Source organism: Phyllostomus hastatus, unplaced genomic scaffold (assembly GCF_019186645.2).
Source record: "Phyllostomus hastatus isolate PE091 unplaced genomic scaffold, TTU_PhHast_1.1 phas_scaffold_1674, whole genome shotgun sequence".
Lineage (NCBI taxonomy): Eukaryota > Metazoa > Chordata > Mammalia > Chiroptera > Phyllostomidae > Phyllostomus > Phyllostomus hastatus.
Window position 1 is genome coordinate 20,203,482 of NW_025334011.1, and position 20,275 is coordinate 20,223,756.

Below are 20,275 nucleotides of genomic sequence, written 5' to 3' on the forward strand. Positions count from 1 at the left end.
TCTCATGGGCCCCGAAGCATCGGGGACCAAACCTGCAACCCAGGTATGTGCCCTGACAGGGAATCCAACTAGCAACTCTTTGCTTTGTGGAATGATGCCCAACCAACTGGGACACACTGGTCAGGGCCAACTAGGGAATTTTGCTAAAAATCTGATATTCTATCTAATATTCCTTAGAAGGAACTATTATAAATTAACTTAAGATAGTATTTGATAGTATTTGGAAGAACTGGCTATAACTGGAATTATGTACTCTGTTAACTAAGATAAATTATGTACTCTGTTAACTAAGACTTGAACCAAAAATCTGGGTACAGCATGTTCGTCAACTAAAAATGAAAAATTCTTAAAAATAGAACAAAACTCTCCTAAACCTTTAAGGTAGTGTTTCTTGTGACTTTAGCCAAGTTGGTTAGTCTCCGGATGAGCTGAGATCGATAGATTTCCAGCTTTTCTAGACTTATATTTTCTTAATCCTGTGTGTGTATCTGTTTTTTGGTAAGGTTTGGAGTATTGCGAACAGATTTAAGACTGTAAGGTTAGATCTAAGATTTTTCTTGTCCCCCACCCCTATTGGGGGCCATATTACCCCACTGAGAACAGCCTAAATCCTTAGAGGGGCGTTTCCTTTGCTTAGACAACATCTATTCACTTGATAACTTCACATTTGTAAAACGAGGCATAACAATCACCACAAAAATGTCCAGCCAAGGATAGTCTTAAGTATCCTCAGCACTGTTCACATGTGCTCAACTGGTAAACTAATTTCTAGCAAATATGTGCTTTATCAGCGTTTTCTTTCTCTAGTTCACAGATGTCCGTCCATGTATTTATCTAGTCACTCAGTACTTGAGTGCCTATTATGTGCTATGCACTGGATAAAGTGGAGCCTTTACCATACCACTATAAAGTGGTATGGTAAAGGCTCGACCTTCTCTGAGTTTACAATCTGTTGGTTGGCCAAAGAGTCTGTATGCTTTTTGCCATAAAAGACACATTTTTCATTTTCACCAATAACTTGATTAATTTGGATATTTTGAGTATGCTGTCTATCTCCCGTAGTAGAATGTTTATTGTTCTCAATTGATGTCTCAGATCGATCACTATCAACTTGAACAGGGCTGTCTGACCATGGAACATCGCCCAGCGGGGAATCTCCAGCAGGAAACTTTGCAAACCACTTTTGACACATTCAATCAGTCACAACATCTTCTCCATACATTGCACATGTTTTTGTTTTTGTTTTTGTTTTGAATTTCAGTTGTGTGTTCACCTTTCTTGAAGTAATAAAGCATAATATGCCAAAAATGTTGCATAATTTCTTCCATCTTCAATATGGAAATGGCTACACAGAAATTCACCAATTTTGGTAAGTTTTTTTTTAAATACACACTGATATGATAGCTGTCACAATATAATCTAACAAAATTGTTTCAAATGAAGTTAAAGGCAACTAAGCGCTACTAGAGCCACCTTAATGGGGAAAAAAACAAATTAACTTTTTGCCCAACCCAATAGTTCAATTCGTTCTTCCCTCTTCTTAGCTCCTGCATACAGGAGCTTTTCAGACCATTATTGGTGCTATGATCACCACAATGTTGAAGCCACAAAGATTCCTTTGGAAATACCTGGTTCAGACATTTTCCTAATCACTTGACGTTCATTTAAACCCAGAAGAATCCCATGAACTTATTGAAGGATGTCATGGTGGGATGAGTAGCAATTGGCTTTGGAAGTCAGGTGGTTGCAATCTTTGTCCTGGCTTTCTCACTAATTGTGAGGCCATGAAGTTATTTCAGCTCCGGTAGTCTTGTTTTACTCGTGTAAATGGTAATGATAACCCCCTTGCAAGGCTGTATAGCATAATGGCCATAAGTTAAAATATTTTTGCAGAACCTGGTTGATATATCATAGAAAGTAGCTTGTATCCTTTTAAAAATATCTTCATGTGAGAATTAAAGAGAAAAAGACTTAAGCAAAAACTCTTTCTTGTAGTTATGTGTTAATGATTATGGTTACAGCAAAACACTTGAGACAACTTATTTTTAGTTTCCCAATCATAACATGGCTCAGTGACTTTAATTAGGTTCCTTGTCCTTCTGAATCTTTCGTCATCTGTATCATCAAAAGATTTTGCCAAAGGTCTCCTGTGCTTTAAGGTATAAATCAATTAATTATTAATACTGCCTATGAGTTTTTAAGTTTTGCCTGAGCATCCATTAGCCCAGCTTTTGGAAGTTTCAACAATGTTCACAACCAAAGTCAGATCTGTATGCCTGAAATAGGTTCATGAAATCAAGTGTGGCTGGGGTCCAAATAAGCTTTGACTTGATTCTTTCTTTGGAGGTTGTTTAGCAGGTTAGCTATTTGGACCCCCTCACCTATTCAGGGCAGCCAGGTATTCGACCCAATCGACACCACTTCCGTATTTCCCTGGGCACCCAGCTCTCCCTGTCCAAGCGCTGGATGTGCAGCCTCCCATCCCTAATTCCGCAACCCGCTGCTGCCGCCCCACAGCCGCCTACACACTCGCAGCCGCTTCTCTCCGACCCCAACCCCACCCTGCCCCGCACTCCCCAGCCGCGCACTTGCATGCGTCACTCGCGGAGCCTCGGGACTCTGGAGTCACGTGAGCAATTTGTGGCTGTGGGTTGGTTGGCCAGGGAGGGGTGGGGCATGTCGCGGGAAGTGACGCCAACTGCTATCCCTTTCCTTGGAAAAATTGGAGGCGCGGGTTTGGAAACTAGGCGTAAAGGTTGCGTGCGGCTGAGCCGGTGTGAGACTGGTTTCCAGGTCTGTCCAGTTCACAAGGGTTTGGCTCGCTGTGCCTTTTTCTCTGCAGTGTGAGCGGCATTCTCTCACTGTGACATCGTGAGCGTTCCTAAAGGAGGCCTGGAGACCGGAGTGATGGAGGCGAGGAAGCCGATTAAAGCAGGCTGCGCTCCCCAAGTAGTGGACGTTCCTTCGCACCTTGGAATTTAGGCGTGAGCGGCGAGGTTTTCGTACGCATCTGGTGGTCCCAACCCCGTTGTGAGTGGTACTCACTGTCCGGACGCTGCTCGCTGCAATTCGGGACGAGAAAAACCGTCGTGTTCGGCCTTTCTCTTGGAGGAGAATTCAGCAATAGGAAGAATGTCTATATTTCCTAGAATATCTTTGAGACTTGAGGTTGAAAATTATCTTAAAGAGGGTTTTATGAATAAGGAGGTAGGTCAGCTAAACATGTAAGATGATGTTTGCAAACATTCAAATGTTTACAGACCCTAGAAATAGAAAAAAGTCTGAATGAAACAATCTTCATAGCCATTGTTTCTTGCTACTTGTCTTTCTGAATGTAAGAAATGCCAGTATCTTCCCTTAGGTATTTAATTAATGTTTTCCGAGAAAAGGAGTGAATGATCTACACTTAGGAATGGGAACGAGGGAGAGAGAAAAGCAGTTCTGTTTCTGGCAGTGGCAGCAAAGGGCTTAGAAAGATGTACGAGAAAAGACCACCTCCCCTGTAGAATTTGTGCTGTTTGGAGATGCAGACCGATTTCTAGAGCGCCTGCTTCTTAGCTCAGGTGGAAGAGATGCTGTAATTTGTTGAGTGCCTCTTAAATGTCACGAGCAGTGCTTAGGTGATTTGCAGACCTTTGCGTGTTTCTCTTGGCAGTCTTTTTTTGGTAGAGATTTCCTCTTCTCTGATTAGTTCTGAGGTCAGAGAACTGAAGTTCCAAAGAATCCTGTAACTGATCCAGATAGACACAGTTTTCAAGTAATAATATTGAAATCTGAAGCTAAAAATGTACAGATTTATAATCCCTCTAGGCAACTTTGTATTTTCTAAATCTTTGGTGTTCCATTCAAAGTAAAGCTGCTTGAATACTGTTACTCATTTTTGAAAATGTTACTGAGGCCATGATCTTTAGATTTGATTTCTACACTTAATTTCCAAAGATTATGCTATGGGGATGAACAGTGTGAAAAGAGAAAATGTTGATTTCAAAGAACTTAAATATAAAGAACAGAGAAATGGAGGCATTCAGTATTTTTTTCTCAGCAATTCTTATTTGTATTTTTTATTTTCATTATTATTTTGTAATCTTCGCTGGAGGATATGTTATTGATTTGAGAGGGAGTGAGAAACATTGATGTGAGAGAGAAACATCCATCAGTTGCCCTGTTGGGGGATGGAACCCCCAACCTAGGTGTGTGCCCTGACTGGGATTGAACCTGCAACCTTTTGGTGTGTGGGATGACACTCCAACCAACTTGGCCACCTAGCCAGGGTTCTCAGCAATTTTTTAAATGATCCAACATTGTTTTATAAAAGATCCCAATACCTTTTTTTTTTGGATACTACCTCTGCCTCAAACCCACTATGATTTTACAAAAAAAGAAAAACATCAGTTTTTGTAAAAAGTATCAAAGGTAAAAGAATATTCAGGAGCCCTGGCTGGCGTAGTTCAGTGGCTTGAGCGCGGGCTGTGAACCAAAGTGTCGCAGGTTTGATTCCCAGTCAGGGTACATGCCTGGGTTGCAGGCCATGATCCCCAGCAACCGCACATTGATGTTTCTCTCTCTCTCTATATATATTTCCCTCCCTTCCCTCTCTAAAAATAAATAAATAAAATCTTAAAAAAGAACTGTTTCTTTAAAAAAAAAAGAATATTCAGGGTCTTTTTTTTTAAAACTAAACCTTGAGAAAGTACTAATACTTTTAGGCCTGCAGTTTTGTAGGCTTGCAGGTGGTTTATAAAGATTCTGTGAGGCAGGCTATAGTCAAAGATGACAAAAGTTGGGAAATACGTGTCCTGAAAACTTCAGTTAATTACAGGGGAACTTGGTTGTTTCAGTGTACATCTTCATTTCTGACGTGTACCGTAGCTATGGAACTTTTGGGGATGATACCTATTTGTTACACTTACTAACAGTATTTAAAAAGCTGATGTCATGCTGGATTTTTGTATGACTGCATCAGTGTTACTTCAAATTCTGATAGTTTAAGACTAAGCACTACTGTTCTAGGATGTAAGGTTAGCAAGTAAGTAGCTTTGCAGAACTGATGTAACAGCTAGTGCAATATGAATAAGTAGAATGAGATTCTGAATTTATATGGATAAACATAGCAGCTGTTAACAGTTTCAAAATGTCTTAGTAATGCTTTGAAGTTAAAGCAATGTTTTTCTAAGCTTTTATGTTGGGCATTGTGTTAGATGTTTATTATCACAGTTGAACCCAAGAACCCTACAAAGTAGAATTGCCATTCTTTGAGTTAATAAATGAACAATACAACAAAATGAAATGGAACTGAATAATTGCTGGAAGGTGTTCATAAGTTGGAATACAGATATATGCATATTCTGCTTAGTATTTTTGATTTGTATAATGAAACAATAACTTGCTCTTTTTCTTCAGGTTGTGTTGGCTTTTGGTAAACAAGAAGCAGAAAGGAAGTTTGAAACTCTGTTAAATCACTTGTCACACCCTCCATCATTCACAACTGTCAGAGTAAATACACATCTAGCCTCGGTACAACATGTGAAAAATTTGTTACTTGATGAACTTCAGAAGGTTTGTGCAAATTTTTTATGTCATTATGTACATAATGACATTTATACAGTCAAGGTCATGTTGCTTCCCACTATAATCCTATGAAATACTGTTTTACAAATAAGGAAATTAAGGATGATGAATGTTTAATTCTTCAAGATTACAAAGTGAGTAGTAATGCTAGAATTTGTAGCTAGCACTTCTGATTCTGAATTTATTTTTAGTGATTGGGTAGGTCATCCAACTCTTTGGGGGACTCAAAGCTTTGGAACTCTGGAGTGATGTGAAGTAAATATTTCTTTAGTATAAAGCAAATAGTACTCCTAAAAGTAAACAAAAACAAAGGACGCAGTTCATTATCTTTCCTTGGGAAGATTGTTTACCATAGTCTGGGTACTGTAAGACCAACAAATAATGAGGGGACAAAAACAGAGAGGTGACTGATCAAATGAGACCTGTGACTTGGTAGAAATGTAGATTTCTAAAACATGAACAACTTTTCTTATCATCTTACAAATAAGTTAATTTTAGAAGTTCTTTCCTAGGTAGCATATGTGTACTACAGGGCAATGCAAGTATCTATTGTTACTACTCTTCTTTCATGTAGTTTGTGAAAATTAATGTGTTGACAATCCCTAGTCTGTATAGCAGACTCGTTCTCAATATTCATACAGTCCTTGCTACCCAATCCACCATTCTCCTTGTTTTTTTTCCTGTTGTGTGGAGTCATCTTCTGCCTGCAGCAGTGATGTGCTTGTACATATTTAACAGCCCATTTCTGGAAAAAATAACTCTTTTGGGTGTTCATGTATCTGATTTAAGTTATATAAATACTCCTACTGTGGTCATTTTCAAGCCACCAGCATAACCACGGAGTTGGGAAGGGATGTATGCTGTTGGCTGTGGTGAGGCTGTGTGAGCTGCCTTCAGCACCTATGCCTGTGGACCTGAACCTATTTCTAGTCTGACAGCCAACTATGATGGAGGATATTGAAAGTCTTGAACCTTTGCAAAAAAACCCAATTTATTTTCCTTATCAAAATCAGCATGGTATAATGATAGTGTGTAATAAATAGTAGTTAATCTCAATACTTAATATCTTATTCAGAATCTTTTTTCAAATGAGTCCTACATGCAGTTCTGTATTGGATATGTTTTTAAAGCAAGTCACTTAAAGTAAACATGGTTTGTATTTATAAAACCAAACAGTAAGCAAAATTGAGCCTCATAAAGAAGCCAGCATATGGGATATGGTCAATAATATTGTAATAACTGTGTATGGTGCCAGGTAGGAACTGGACTTATCGAGGGGCTCACTTTATAAATTGTATAATTGTCTAACCACTATGCTGTGCACTCGAAACAAATATAGAAAAAGTATTGAATGTCAACTATAAATGAAAAAAAGTCAGAATACTTCAGAATCAAATTATAGAGAACACATAGTTGTTCTGAAGTCTGATTTTTATAGCATGCCATGGAATAACGTGAAAATATCCCTACCAAGCTTCATACTCTGTTAGGTAACGATACTGAAAAACTCCATAAATTGAAACTTATCAGATATATTGATTGCTTTTTAATCTTGTGTGTTTACTCTTAACAGCAGTTTAATGGATTAAGTGTTCCTGTTCTTCAGCATCCAGACCTTCAGGATGTCTTACTTATTCCTGTTATTGGACCAAGGTTTGTAACTATTTCATTTTCCAATCATATTCTTCTAAGGAAACATTTATCACAGGTATAAATAAATGTTCTCTATTTACTGTTTGGTGATAATACTGAGTTTCTCCATTATTAGTAACTTTATATAGATAGGAATTCAAAAATTCCTAAGTGCTCACTTCATACTCTATTACAGAAAGTATTACACAAGAAGACATGGAATGGGCCCAAATGCGTTTTAGGTCCATTTTGTGTAGTGATTGGTACTTTTTTCCCCTCTACTTTCCAAGAAACTTCCTTTTATTTACTTGTATATCTCAAATAGTCTGCTGCTAAATTAAAACATTTTTTGAGTTACAACAAAAATACAGATCAACATATTTCCTACCTTCATAGTTGATGTGTTTGTAAAATTTTATTCATTAATTCACAGTTGTGTTAAATTACTCTGTATGCCCTGTGTGTACAACAGCAGTGTTCTACTCATTTGTGTATTTGGAAGGTATGTTTGAAAATTGAAAAAATAGGCTTTCATATTATAATGGGAATTCTTTTCCCAAGGAGCATTTTAAAATCCCCAAATATGGTGTAATTTTTTATACTGGTAACAATTATAATAACTATTGAGGGGAACCCTGTCTCTCAGAGTCCTCCCAGTCATGGATGAAGTGAGTAATCCTGGACAGTCTGTCTGGTGGAAAAGGGGGTAGCAATTCCCTCTAGTGGAGAATGCTCCAAGCCCTTCTCTGAAATGGCTTTTATTGAGACAGGTATGTGCAAAGGTGTACAGTATGCATGCAAAGCTCATCAATCAATGTTTAAAGGCCATACTTAGGAAAAACAGATAATGTTTATAGGTAACAGTTGAAGGAACACAGAGATTTGCCTCAGGTCAGGGTCTGTTAGACACACTGACACCAGATGGTCTGGCGTGGTTCATGAGTTCAGGAATTCACTCCTGCTTTGGACTTACATATCCGATTCATGGCAACAGGTCCATACAATGCAAAGCAAGCCTCAAGGGGTGTAATGCATTCTTTAGGCCTGCTTTCCCATGGGAACCCTCGGTGCTAGTATTGGGTCATGGCTGCCTCCAGCATTCCCGGCATTCTGGCCAAGACTTATAGGCCTCTTTCAAGGACTTGCTTGCGCAGGGCTACAGTTTCCGATACCACACAAAGTGGTCCCGATAAACTATAAAAATGCATATTTTGTTAAAGCTTTGAAATAATTTAGGGGTCAACAGTAAAACAGTGGTTTAATAAATTGTGGTTTATCCATGCAGTGGAATATTATATTAAGTCTTTAATGTGGGGTTGCTGTGTATGGGATAAATGTATTTATTTTGCAGTTAAGAAAAGATACATACAACAACACACTTAGGTATATTTATTTACATATAGAAAAGTGTCTGGAAAATATACCCAACTATTAATAGGGCTTAACTCTGAGTGGTTAACTATGAGATGGTTGGTTGGGAGAAATGGGATAAGAAGAGATTTTCAGTTGTAACATTTCTGTTTTGTTTTTTATCAAAAGCATGTATTACTTTTGCACCCTAAAAATTGATTTTGTAAGTTCCTATTTATTTTAAGGTAAAATTTTGCATATAGTGAAGTGGAGAGATCTTAATTATCATTTTCTAAGTTTTGCCAAATGCGTACAATTGTGTAGCCAAGACACGACCCCGACAAGATATACACCATTTCCATCACCCCAGAAAATTCTATTGTGTTATGTTTCCCTATCAGGAAACCACTGTTCTGATTTCTGTTATCTCCTATTCAGTTTTACACCAGTCACTGCAGTTGATCACAATCACAGGTCTTTTAAGGTTTTGTTTCTTGATTCATTTCAGATTATACTGTGGACATCTTTCCATGATGTCCATAATTTCCCCTGATTCATGTCACGTTCTTTCATTCTTCTTTTTTTAAGATTTTATTTATTTATTTTTAGAGAGAAGGGAAGAGAGGGAGAAAGAGAGAGATAAAAACATCAGTGTATGGTTGCCTCTCCCATGTCCCCTACTGGGGACCTGGCCTGCAATCCAGGCATGTGCCCTGACTGGGAATCGAACCAGTGACCCTTGGGTTCTCAGGCTGGCACTCAATCCACTGAGCCACATTAGCCAGGGCTCAACAGTGAATATTCTTAAGATATTTCCTGGTGGACTTACAGGATAAACTAGTACAACATGGAATCACTGATTCAATGGTCTGTCTATATTTTAGTTTTAGACATTTTACCCTCTAAAAAGATTTACCACTTAATGTTTCTAACAGCATTTGAAAGATTCTGATACTTTCATTTTTGCTAATACTGGCCATTTTAGTTCTTTTAAAATATTTTGATGATATAACTATAATTATTTTCTGTACTTAATTTGCTTTTACCTGATCCAAATAATCTTTCCATCCTATTCTTTATAGTGATCTAAGCTACTCATCAGAACATTAGTGAACTATAAAATACAAATGGTGAGTTACTACAGTAAAGTATTAAAAAATCATTTAGGATTATAGATTCACATACCTACCTTGTATTTTTAAAAGAAGCAAGTCAATTTTTTGTTTTTTAAACTCATCATCACTATGATTATCTCTTGACTCTCCATTATAAAAAGGAAGTTCTTACACTTAAATTTCCCCTTAAACTCCCACCAGTCAATTTTTATTTACTATGTTAGTTTTTTAATGTTGTAAAAGTTTATCACATTTTTATTCTATAAGCACATTTCAAATAGATTCAATGTTTACTTTTAGTCCTAATGGTGTAGTTTCTTTCTGAGTTCTTTACCATAATTAATCTCTTGGTTGGCGACTGTAGTCATTTATGAGATCTGCAACATTTGCTTCTATCTCCTCTCTGGTGCTGTTTACTTTCTTGCTTGAGAATTACCAGTAGCCTTTATATTTAAACAACAACTTGGCTGATTATAGTAGTTTCAGGTCACATTATTTCCCTTAGCACTTTGTAGACAGTATGGAATCAATTGTAGCCATGAAGAAATCTGGACCAAAAAAAGAGTGACCCCCCTTGTAACAGTATCTTGATTTTTGCTTGGAGATCTAGGGAATTCTTTCTCATTGAACTTTAGAAACTTGGCTAGGATATAGTTTGATTTTTACTATTCTCCCTTAGTTTTTAATGAAACATTGTGTAACTTTTTAGTTATAAATCTTCCAGTAGTTCTTTGAGTATTTGTGTTACATTTTTCTCTATTATTAAAACACTAGGACTTCGTATATTGGATTTCTAGTGCAGATGCTCTTTGTGTTGGGGCTCCCCAAGACCACCCTCAGGTTTGGTAATTGGCTAGAAGGACTCACAGAACTCAGCATATGGTCCTGCTCATGGCAAACAATTATTACACAAAAGGATACAAAGGCAAAATAAGCAAAAGGGGAAAGGTGCATGGGGCAAAATCTAGAGGAAGGCAGGCACAAGCTTCTAAGAGTCTTATTCCCATGGAGTTACCAAGATGTGCTTAATTTCTCTAGCACCCAATTGTGACATTTGTAAAATATTGTCTGGTAGGGAAGTGCAGTAGAGGTTCAGTGCCCAATGTTTTCAATGGATGTTGGTCATGTAGGTACCCTCTTCCTAGCATGTACCAGGATTCCAGGCTCCCCAAAAGAAAGCAGGTGTTTGGAATAATCGTCTTGCTGGTGTAAACAGTGTCAGGAACTGTATCCCAGTCAAGTTTTTAGGTAGTATCCAAAGGACTTCTTGTAAGCAGGCCTTTCTAAGGATAGCAGTCTCAAGCCTGTTGTGTTAACTCTCCAGAGAATGCACTATCCTTTATTTCCTGAGCTCTGCATGTTAAATTGTAGGATATATTTAACTGGTAAAGAATTATTGAAGTAGGTAACTCAAAGGAAATTATCTAGAAAACAGCAGAGATAGATAAAAAATTGAAAATGTGAAGTTGAGTCATGGAAAATAGAATGAAGAAGGTACTTCATATTTCTAATGAGTTCCAGATGTAGAGTAGCAAAAAAATGGAGGTAAGACAGTATTCAAAAATGTAATGACTAAAAATTTACCAGAATTGATAAAAAACAAATTTAGGAAGTACTCTGAGCCTGAAGCTAAAAGTGAAAAATAAAGCCATGTCTAGATACTGCACAGTGAAGCTGCAGAACACCAAAGACATAAAGAAGACCTGAAAGCGGTCAAAGGTCAAAGGCAGGGAGCTACTCAGTAATAGGTTAAGAGATGTACATTTGATGTCATCAGATGGGCCCAGAAGACCCCTCAGAGAATTGCAGGTGGCATGATTTGATGACTCAGTGTTTGTCCAGTGAATAGGCCTAGGAAGAAGAGATTTAAATTGATGCTGAAGTTTCTAGATAATCACCCAGTTAGATAAGGATACCATTCAAGATTGGAAATAGGAAGATGAGAAGATTTGGGGTTTTGCCAAGGCTTTGCGGTGTGGATTAGAGAAAAATAACATGGTTGAGGACTTGTTCAGTTTGAATTAACTGGGAGACACCAGATACAGATACTTGCAAGTAATTAGAAATTACAATTCATGCTTTAGAAAGGCTAAACATTAGAATTCATGGATTATTTTTATAAGTGATTATTAAAGTCATGAGATTGCCAAGGGATAGGATGCAGAGTGAGAGGAGATGGTAGCACGTTTTGGAACTTGGGGCTTGAAACCCATTAAGAAATAGAGCATGAGCAATGAGAATGTATGGGACCTAGTATAAAGCTGAGAAGTTTAGTGAGATTTGGTCATGTGGAGATCAGGGAAAGAAGACGGGACACACATCAGCAAGGAGTTGTGACAACTCATGAAGTGTTGCCAACCAGGGAGGCTCACTGGAGTCTCAGTGCTCAAGATAATACTGGGCTGATCACATTGATGCCTTCTGACCTTTGAAGAAGTCTTTCTGAGTGTTAGAAATGATACTTACATTTTAGTGATCTAAGGAATAAATTAGAGGTGAGAAACTGGAAAACATTAAAAAACAACTCGGGCAAAATTGTCCATCTAATTTAAAATATTAATGATTTACCGTGCAACAATCTACCACTTTAGAAATGTTTTGAATTCCTTGTATATTGTTTGTTTTAGTCTTTGAAGGTGGACTTTATTTCTCTTGTAATGCTCTTATGAAAATAGCAATGTTTGTTAAATGGTTAAGCAATTCTGGTTGTTACTTTATTGTCTTCTATCAGATGGACTTCTTTCTATTTTTTCTCAAATACCTATTATCTTTTTTAAAAAACTATTTTCTCAATATTCTATTTTCAGCTTTTTCTTTCTTATTCATTCATTAATGGCATTATTTTGGGGCAATCAGGACTAAAGAAGTTATTTGGGGTGTAAGGTGAAACATTGAAAGGGTTGGTGCATGTTGGATGTATATTACTGTGTTACATTTCTCTTGTTTTAACCCCTAGGAAGAATATAAAAAAGCAACAATGTGAAGCCATTGTTGGAGCCCACTGTGGCAATGCCGTGTTAAGAGGAGCCCATGTCTATGTTCCAGGAATTGTGTCAGCTTCAAAATGTAAGTATAAAGGGTTGTAAAAAATAATACAAAGGAACATATGTCAAGAGACTTAATGTGGCTCACAAAGCCAGATGTATTTACTTGTCCTTTGCACAGAAAGTTCATTGACCCCTATCTATATAATTTGAACAGTCCTGGCTATACAGCTGGTAGGCTACTCACTTCTGTTGTCAGGTTAATGGGCTAGACAGATTTATAATAGGTTAGGTGTTTTTTGGAAGTAGAACACAATTTTCCATTGTTAATATTACTGTTTATTTTTGTTTTTACTGCAAATAATTTAATGAAAGGATTACAAAACTAGATTTAATCAGCTGTGTAAATCTAATCTGTACACTGCACAGTTTCAAGGTATTCTAAGTACATATACGCATGTAAATGAATGTATGTGCTTATCATTTAAAATCTGCCTTAATTGCTATAACAGGAAAACTGAAGAAATACCAATAGTGTTATGGGATTTTTAAAGATTCCTTTGAGGAATTTCAGTATGTTTTTAAGAATCCTTTTGAAGGAAACTTAGAAATGTGAGGAAGGATCCAAAATGTCAAAATTTAAATGAAGTCTTTTAGGAAATATTAGGCTTGGGGAAAATAATTTAAATTAGAAAATATCTTTCCTTTTCTTCTCAGCTAAAGACTTCGGACTGAGGTAGGATATTTTGAAGATGACTTCGTTTCTTTGATTTCCTAGAAAAAGAATCTTCAATTAGATTCATTGTTAGGGACATTTAAAGTAAAAAGTGTATTTTCTGTTAGGGATTATATCGAGAGGATGAGCCAGTTTAGGCCACCTCATGCCCACTGTTGATGTCCCTAGGGTTCTCCAGTCCAGCTTAAAGAGTTTTAACTGTTCTTTTGTCGAAGTATAAATTATTACATTTTGATTTTCTTCTTTCTCTAGTTATGAAGGCTGGAGATGTTGTTTCTGTATACTCTGATATTAAAGGCAAATGTAAAAAAGGAGCCAAAGAATTTGATGGAACAAAAGTATTTCTTGGAAATGGGATTTCTGAATTAAGCCGCAAAGAAATCTTTAGTGGGTCACCTGAACTGAAGTATGTTATTAAGTGTTGTTTGAGAGAATTAAGCATATTTTGTGTTTCAAGGAAAAAAACAATGTAAAAAATACTGTGTCTAGTAACATTATATGAAGAATTTTTTGGTGTAAATTGAACTGGAAAATTTAATCCATATTTTCAATGTTTTTTAGAAAAAACATGCTGCTAAGTGCTTTAAGCGGAATGAATGCTCAGATTAAAGAGTTTTAAGCAGTCAGCTAGTCTCACTGTAATTCAAATAATTTTATTTTTTGAATTTTATTGATTTGAAATATTTCATCTTTGGAGAACAATACTTATCTTGATAAAGGATTAATTATGTGAACCTATCCAGATCTTTTTTCTTTTTTTAAAGAAATTTTTTAAAAATTGGTTTTAAAGGAAGGGAGGGAGGGGGAGAGAGAGAGAGAGAGAGAGATCAATTTGTTGTTCCTTTTATTGATGCAGTCATTGGTTGTTTCTTGTATGTGCCCTGACTGGGGATCAAACCCCCAGCCTTGGCTTATGGGGACAACACTAGAACCAACTTAGCTATCTGGCCAGGGCCCTATCCAGATCTTTTTAAACATTCTGGTTTTGTGAAAGAAAAACCTTGTGAGCTTAATATAAATAATGAAAGAAATAATAAAACAATTTTAATAAAAAGTAAATTTTACCAGAAAGTCAGCACTCACATGAACACTTGTGGTCAAAAATCAATGTTTGGATTTGATTTTCAAATCAAATGTTTTACTCAGACCAAATTAAAATACAGTTAATTTTAAATCATCTCTGCTTGTTACTGACTCTAAATAAATTAAATCCATGGACACCTCAATTTCTTATTTTGCTTAGTATTTTCAGCCTGGTTTTAGGAGTTCTCTGGACAGCTCCATCTGTCCAAAGTTGGCAGCTGTTGTAGACATGTGAAAGCTGTGAATTTCTCCATCTAGGTGAAGGAGTTCACAACACAGCCCCTCAGGATGCTGCACTTTGGTACATGAGTAATTTGGAGCTAAAGGTAGTTGAGACCCTCAAGGCTCATGAGAAGCTTTTACCTCTCCCTTAAAGCCTTTAAATTAGAGGCCTTCTCCATAATAAAAGACAACACCAGAAATAACTTTTTATGACATATCTATAGAGCAAGGCAAACATCTAATTAGTGAATATGTGCTCTTATTGTCCTGTGGTTGTTCTGTGAAAGACTTTCCTCCCCTCTGAAGGCCCAGGATGCCTTACCTCATTCTTAGCTCAGAATGTCATATACAAAGTCTGTCCAGAAAGTACTCAGCCATATACTATGAAAATGACACATTTATTGAAGAAGATACAAGAAACATTGTACATAGGACAATGACACCTCAGTCCTCTTCAAAGGAGGCACGTTGGGACCTCACACAGTTCTCCCAATCACCACCAGGTGCCCTGTAATATTTTTGTGAATCTTATTGATGGTCTGAAATCTCTTCCCTTTCTCTCTTTTTTTTTTTAAAGATTTTATTTATTTAACTTTAGAGAGAGGGAGAAAGGGAGGGTCCCTTTCCCACACCCCCTACTGGGGACCTTGCCTGCAACCCAGGCACATGCCCTAGACAGAGAATCGAACCAGTGACCTTTTGGTTTGCAGGCCTGTGCTCAGTCCACCAAGCCACACCAGCCAGGGCTGAAATCTCTTCCCTTTCAAAGGTGATTTTAGTTTTGGGAAAAACCATAAGTCATAGGGCGCCAAATCTGGGCTGTATGGCAGCTGAGTCACCTGGGTGATTTGATATTTCACCAAAAACTCTGCACAAAACATGATGCATAAGTGGGTATGTTGTTATGAAGCTGCCAATCACCAGTTACACATAGCCATGGGCTTCTGAATCATCCGAATAGTTTCCATGGAGGAGTGTTCAAGCTTAGTGCATTTGATGAAGATTCATTAATCTAGTCACTCAGTCATTTTGAATGTTATGGCCACACAGTACACATGCTCACTCAATGTCTTCTACCGCCTCCACTGACTAGTACAGTGAAGTCATTATTGTTCACACATGTGCATTCTGGTCCACTCTCCTTGGCTGCCAGGTTACATCAATGTTGTGCAAACTGTTCTCATTCTTAGCAATGGCTGGACTTTCTCCAGACAGATCTGGTACATCAGGTCTGTCCCTAATTGTCCCTTCCTGTGTCTGAACCTCTCATGTGTGTGAAATCTCTGATTCTCGTGTGTGGGATTCCCATACATACGTGTATAATTAAATTTGGTTATTTTTTTCTTGTTAATCTAACGTCTCATGTAGATTTAATTATTAGACCAGCTGTGAGAACCTAGGAGGAGAGAAGGACGTTTCTTCCATCTCCACGTAGGACTGGACCACACCTCTGATTCCTGGAATAGATTTTTATGTTATAACAATCTGGGTTTATAGTTGAAATTAACTCTGAGGAAACAGGATATTGAATTTCCTAGTTGTAGTTAGCAGAACTTTCCAAATGGTCAAGAACAAAGATTTTATTCTCCTTACATGGCTTTATGAATATGAAATAAAGCATAGATTTTTGTTTATCTTTGGCTCTCTAATAGGGGATTGATATTTTAACTTATAGTACATTATGAGTAGTACATTCTTCATCCTCATATCTTATTTGATGTGGTAGTTCTAGTAACTGCAAAATGTCTTTTTGGAGTAATGTTTTCTTGGTTGGAGTAAGAAACAGCCATCTTTCAAAAAACTGTTGATTTTTAAATTCAGTTTTTAAATCTGATGTCAGTTATGCTGTTATGATTTGTGTCTCTGCCTATGTGAGATAAAGCATGCTTCCTAAGAAAGAAATGCTACATATACACCCTGTTTCTTATGTATATTCTTTAAAAATTTTAGAACCAATTCTACTAGTATTCGCATAATAAATTTGCACCCTTTGTTTCTGGAATTCCAGCTGAATGGAATCCTTCATAGACTCATAGAGGTAGACTAACTTAGTAACAGACTGTTTATCCTAGGAGATCTGGTTCTTTGTATCATTATATGGAGATACAGATTACAAAAACAGTTTCAAAAGAAACATGTAATTCCATACCTGAGCAGTAATTGGTTTAACTTATTCTTTGTGATGTTAAGTTAAATACTGTACAGTTGGATATGCTTGTGCTAGTAGGTGAGGTATGAAGCAGACTGTCATAGGGGTGGGGTATTAGGTGTTGTATGCTTTTTATTTTACTTACTTGTACCCAAGTGAAAGTTGATGTAACTTTATCCTTTTTAGGTATCCTGATGGCCTCTTATTGCAGGTAAACATTGAGAAACAATTCACTGGAATATTCTAACTATTTTGGTGTTGGGTATGTTGTGTTTGTTCTTAGAAATGGAGTTTGTATCCACAATGTAATTCATCCAGATTAACATTATATTTCCTGCTTTTCAGAGGTATAGGCATACGAATGACAGAACCATTATATCTCAGCCCTTCATTTGACAATGTACTGCCCAACTACTTATTTTTACAGGTAAGTAATTGTAAAAGTAAAATATTTACTAACATTGCAACATACTACAGTGAATTATTTGAAATCTAAGGGTGGTTTTTGTACTTCTATTAACATATTTTTGTGGTCTATTTATAAATTTTCCGATGTACCTTTGGTTAAGCAGTAAGAAAAAACTTTGTAAGCATCCTTTTTTCACCTCAGCTGATTTGACTACCTTTGTATCCTTTTTGCCCATGTGCTTTAATATAAAGCTTTTTATAATTGTTGCTTTCCATCTCAAAATATTAATCTGTAAATAATACATGCATTTGTTTTATATATGTGTGTGTGTGTGTTCATTGGTAACTTTGGGTAAGATTCAAATGGTTTACTACGAAGATTTTTGTCAGATGGTCTTTAATTGTGATGCTATAAAACATAATTTGTTCTGCCTTGTTTGGTTTATAAGTACTTGTGTGTACATTAACTGATTTGTTACAATCTGGTTAGGTGACATTATTATCACTATTGTTATTATTATTATTACTCCCAATATAAGAAGAAGATACTGAAGATCAGAGCTGTTACCCAAGTTGATGGACCCTTCAGATTTGAAGCGTGCTTTGCTTTGCGGCCGGGTGGGAGAAGGGCTCAATGAAGGAGCATGGCACCTGCCAGCACTTCAGCCTGTACTTGCTGATTGCATCATGGGAGGGCTTAAAAAAGGAGCAATCCTGCTTGCCACCACTGCATTCCCAGACAGAGCTGCTCCTCCAGCCCTTGCCCTTGAAGCCAGGCAATTCAGTTCCTCTCCATATATCCCTGGCACTTTTCGAACTCCTGCCTCTGCACTTGGGCTGAGACTAAGTGAGCTTATGAGTGAGTCTGTGTGCTGGCTCTTTAAGATTTGCATTATCTAAGACTCCAGAAGCCCTTCTTCTCCCTCAGCCACAGTCCCCACTGGTTTGCATAGCCAGAAGTTATGGTCATTTCCCTTCCTGGCACTGGACACCTGGGCTGGGAGCCTAATGTGGAGCTGGGGACCCCTCACTCCTCAGAGGAAACCTCTGAAACTGAGATATCCCTCCCAAATTTTATCCATACACATGGACATGGGACCAGCCTGTTCCAGTCTCTCCTCCTCCCAGTCTCAGTGTGGCTTCATCTTTGTATCAGTTATGGGGATTTTGTTCAGCTAATCTTCAGAGTTGTTCTATAATTTAGTTGTGATTTTGATGTGGGAGGAGGCGAACACAGTGTTTACCTACTCTGCCATCTTGACTGGGAATCTCCAGAAGCTTTTCAGTTTGATGTAGTCTCACTTATCTTTCTTTTGTTGCTTTTATTTTGGGTGTCAGTTTAAAAAAAAACAACAGTCATTGCCATGACCTATGTCAGGGAGCTTACTGTCCTTGTTTCCTTCTAGGAGTTTTATGGTTTAAGATCTTACATTGAAGTTTTTGATCCATTTTGAGTTGAGTTTTGTATGTGGTATAAGACAGTGGTCCAGTTTCATTCTTCCACATGTGGCTGTTCAGTGCTCCCAGCACCATTTTTTTGGAGAGGCTGTCCTTTCCCTATTGTGTGTTCTTGGCTCCTTTGTCTTATACGTGTGAATTTATTTCTGGGCTCTCTATTCTGTTTTATTGATCTGTGCCTATTTTCATGCCAGTAACATTGTTTTAACCACTGAAACTTTGTAACAGAGTTTGAAATCTGAGAGTGTGGTGCCTCTACCTTTGTTCTTCTTTCTAAATATTGCTTTCGCTATTCAGGGACTTCTGTGGTCCCATATGAATTTTATGATTGTTTTGTTTCTGAGCATTAAAAAAAAAAACCTTACTAGGTGATTCTTTTGTGTAGTCAGGAATGAGAAATACTGAAGAGAAAGGTAGTAGACTAAATTGGTTGGAAAAAAACTGTCATTGTTTATATACTAAGTGAAGCATATTAGACCATTTTATAATTTTTATTTATTGCATGACCAGAAGGATTTTACTGTGCTACTTACATTTCAGTAAAGATTTCTGTCATCTTTGACCAGTATATTAATCATATCTCTATTAGAAGTTAAGCATAACCAGTCTCTAGATAAAGAATCTATTAGCGCCCTGGCTAGCGTAGCTCAGTGGATTGAGCATGGGCTGCAAACCAAAGCGTCGCAGGTTCGATTCCCAGTCAGGGTACATGCCTGGGTTGCAGGCCATGACCCCCAGCAACTGCACATTGATGTTTCTCTCTCTCTCTATCTCCCTACTTTCCCTCTCTAAAATAAATAAATAAAATCTTAAAAAAAATAAAAATTAAAGAATATCTATTAAAAAAAGAATTTCTATTAGCTACATATATGTTTTAGTGGTTCATATTAGAGTTTAATTAAAAAAAATTTTTTTGAATAGACCAGACTTTTGAGAGAAACTATCTCTGATAAGTGAAGTTGTTCTTAGTGTTTAGTGTTGAGGGATTGCTTTTCAGGTACCTCAGTTGTTTGCATTGACTTGACTGCTTCCTGTATCTAGGGCCAGGGTAGGGGGTGTGCAGTTTGTTTGTGGGTGTCTCCTTTCTCACCATTGATGTTGTTTTGGGCTGGTGATCTTCGATTCACTTGAGAGTGTTGTAATCTTCTCACAGTTTTTCAGATGTAAATGTTTTGGCATAAGAATGGATTGAAACCTTTAAACTTTAAATAGCCCTGTGCTTGTTAGTCTTTGCTTTTTTCTTGGCCAATTTTTAAAAATATATAATTATTTTGTGATATTATTCTATATTATTTAAAGCTGTCATCCTGTAGTAACTATCTGTATGTAAGTAAGTAATACTAATAGTGATTTAATATAACTTACTGCTGTAGACAGAGGTATATTGGGGTTGTAGAATCCCATCTATTTCCAGATGTCTATCAGAAGTAGCTAGGATTTTTTTACATTTTATTTTTCTTCTACCAAAATAGGGTAGTGGGGGGAAGATAGGAACCCAAATGTTCCTCTCAGTGGCATTAGCAACTTAAAACTGGGATTTTTAAATTGGAGTTAGATAATGAAGCACCTG

General features: G+C 37.1%; 1 protein-coding gene across 2 annotated transcripts in view; it reads left to right on the forward strand.

Annotated features, from left to right (window-relative positions):
- Positions 1–2,698: 2,698 nt before the first annotated feature.
- Positions 2,699–20,275, forward strand: part of NSUN6 (NOP2/Sun RNA methyltransferase 6) — a 51,624-nt gene continuing 34,047 nt past the window's right edge. For both annotated transcript variants that reach the window (XM_045857666.1, XM_045857667.1), the window contains exons 1-6: positions 2,699–3,207; positions 5,401–5,556; positions 7,142–7,221; positions 12,622–12,731; positions 13,638–13,791; positions 17,185–17,266. In XM_045857666.1, coding sequence (XP_045713622.1) covers positions 3,133–3,207; positions 5,401–5,556; positions 7,142–7,221; positions 12,622–12,731; positions 13,638–13,791; positions 17,185–17,266 — 657 coding nt within the window. In that variant the 5' untranslated portion in view covers positions 2,699–3,132. The remainder of the gene's footprint in view (positions 3,208–5,400; positions 5,557–7,141; positions 7,222–12,621; positions 12,732–13,637; positions 13,792–17,184; positions 17,267–20,275) is intronic.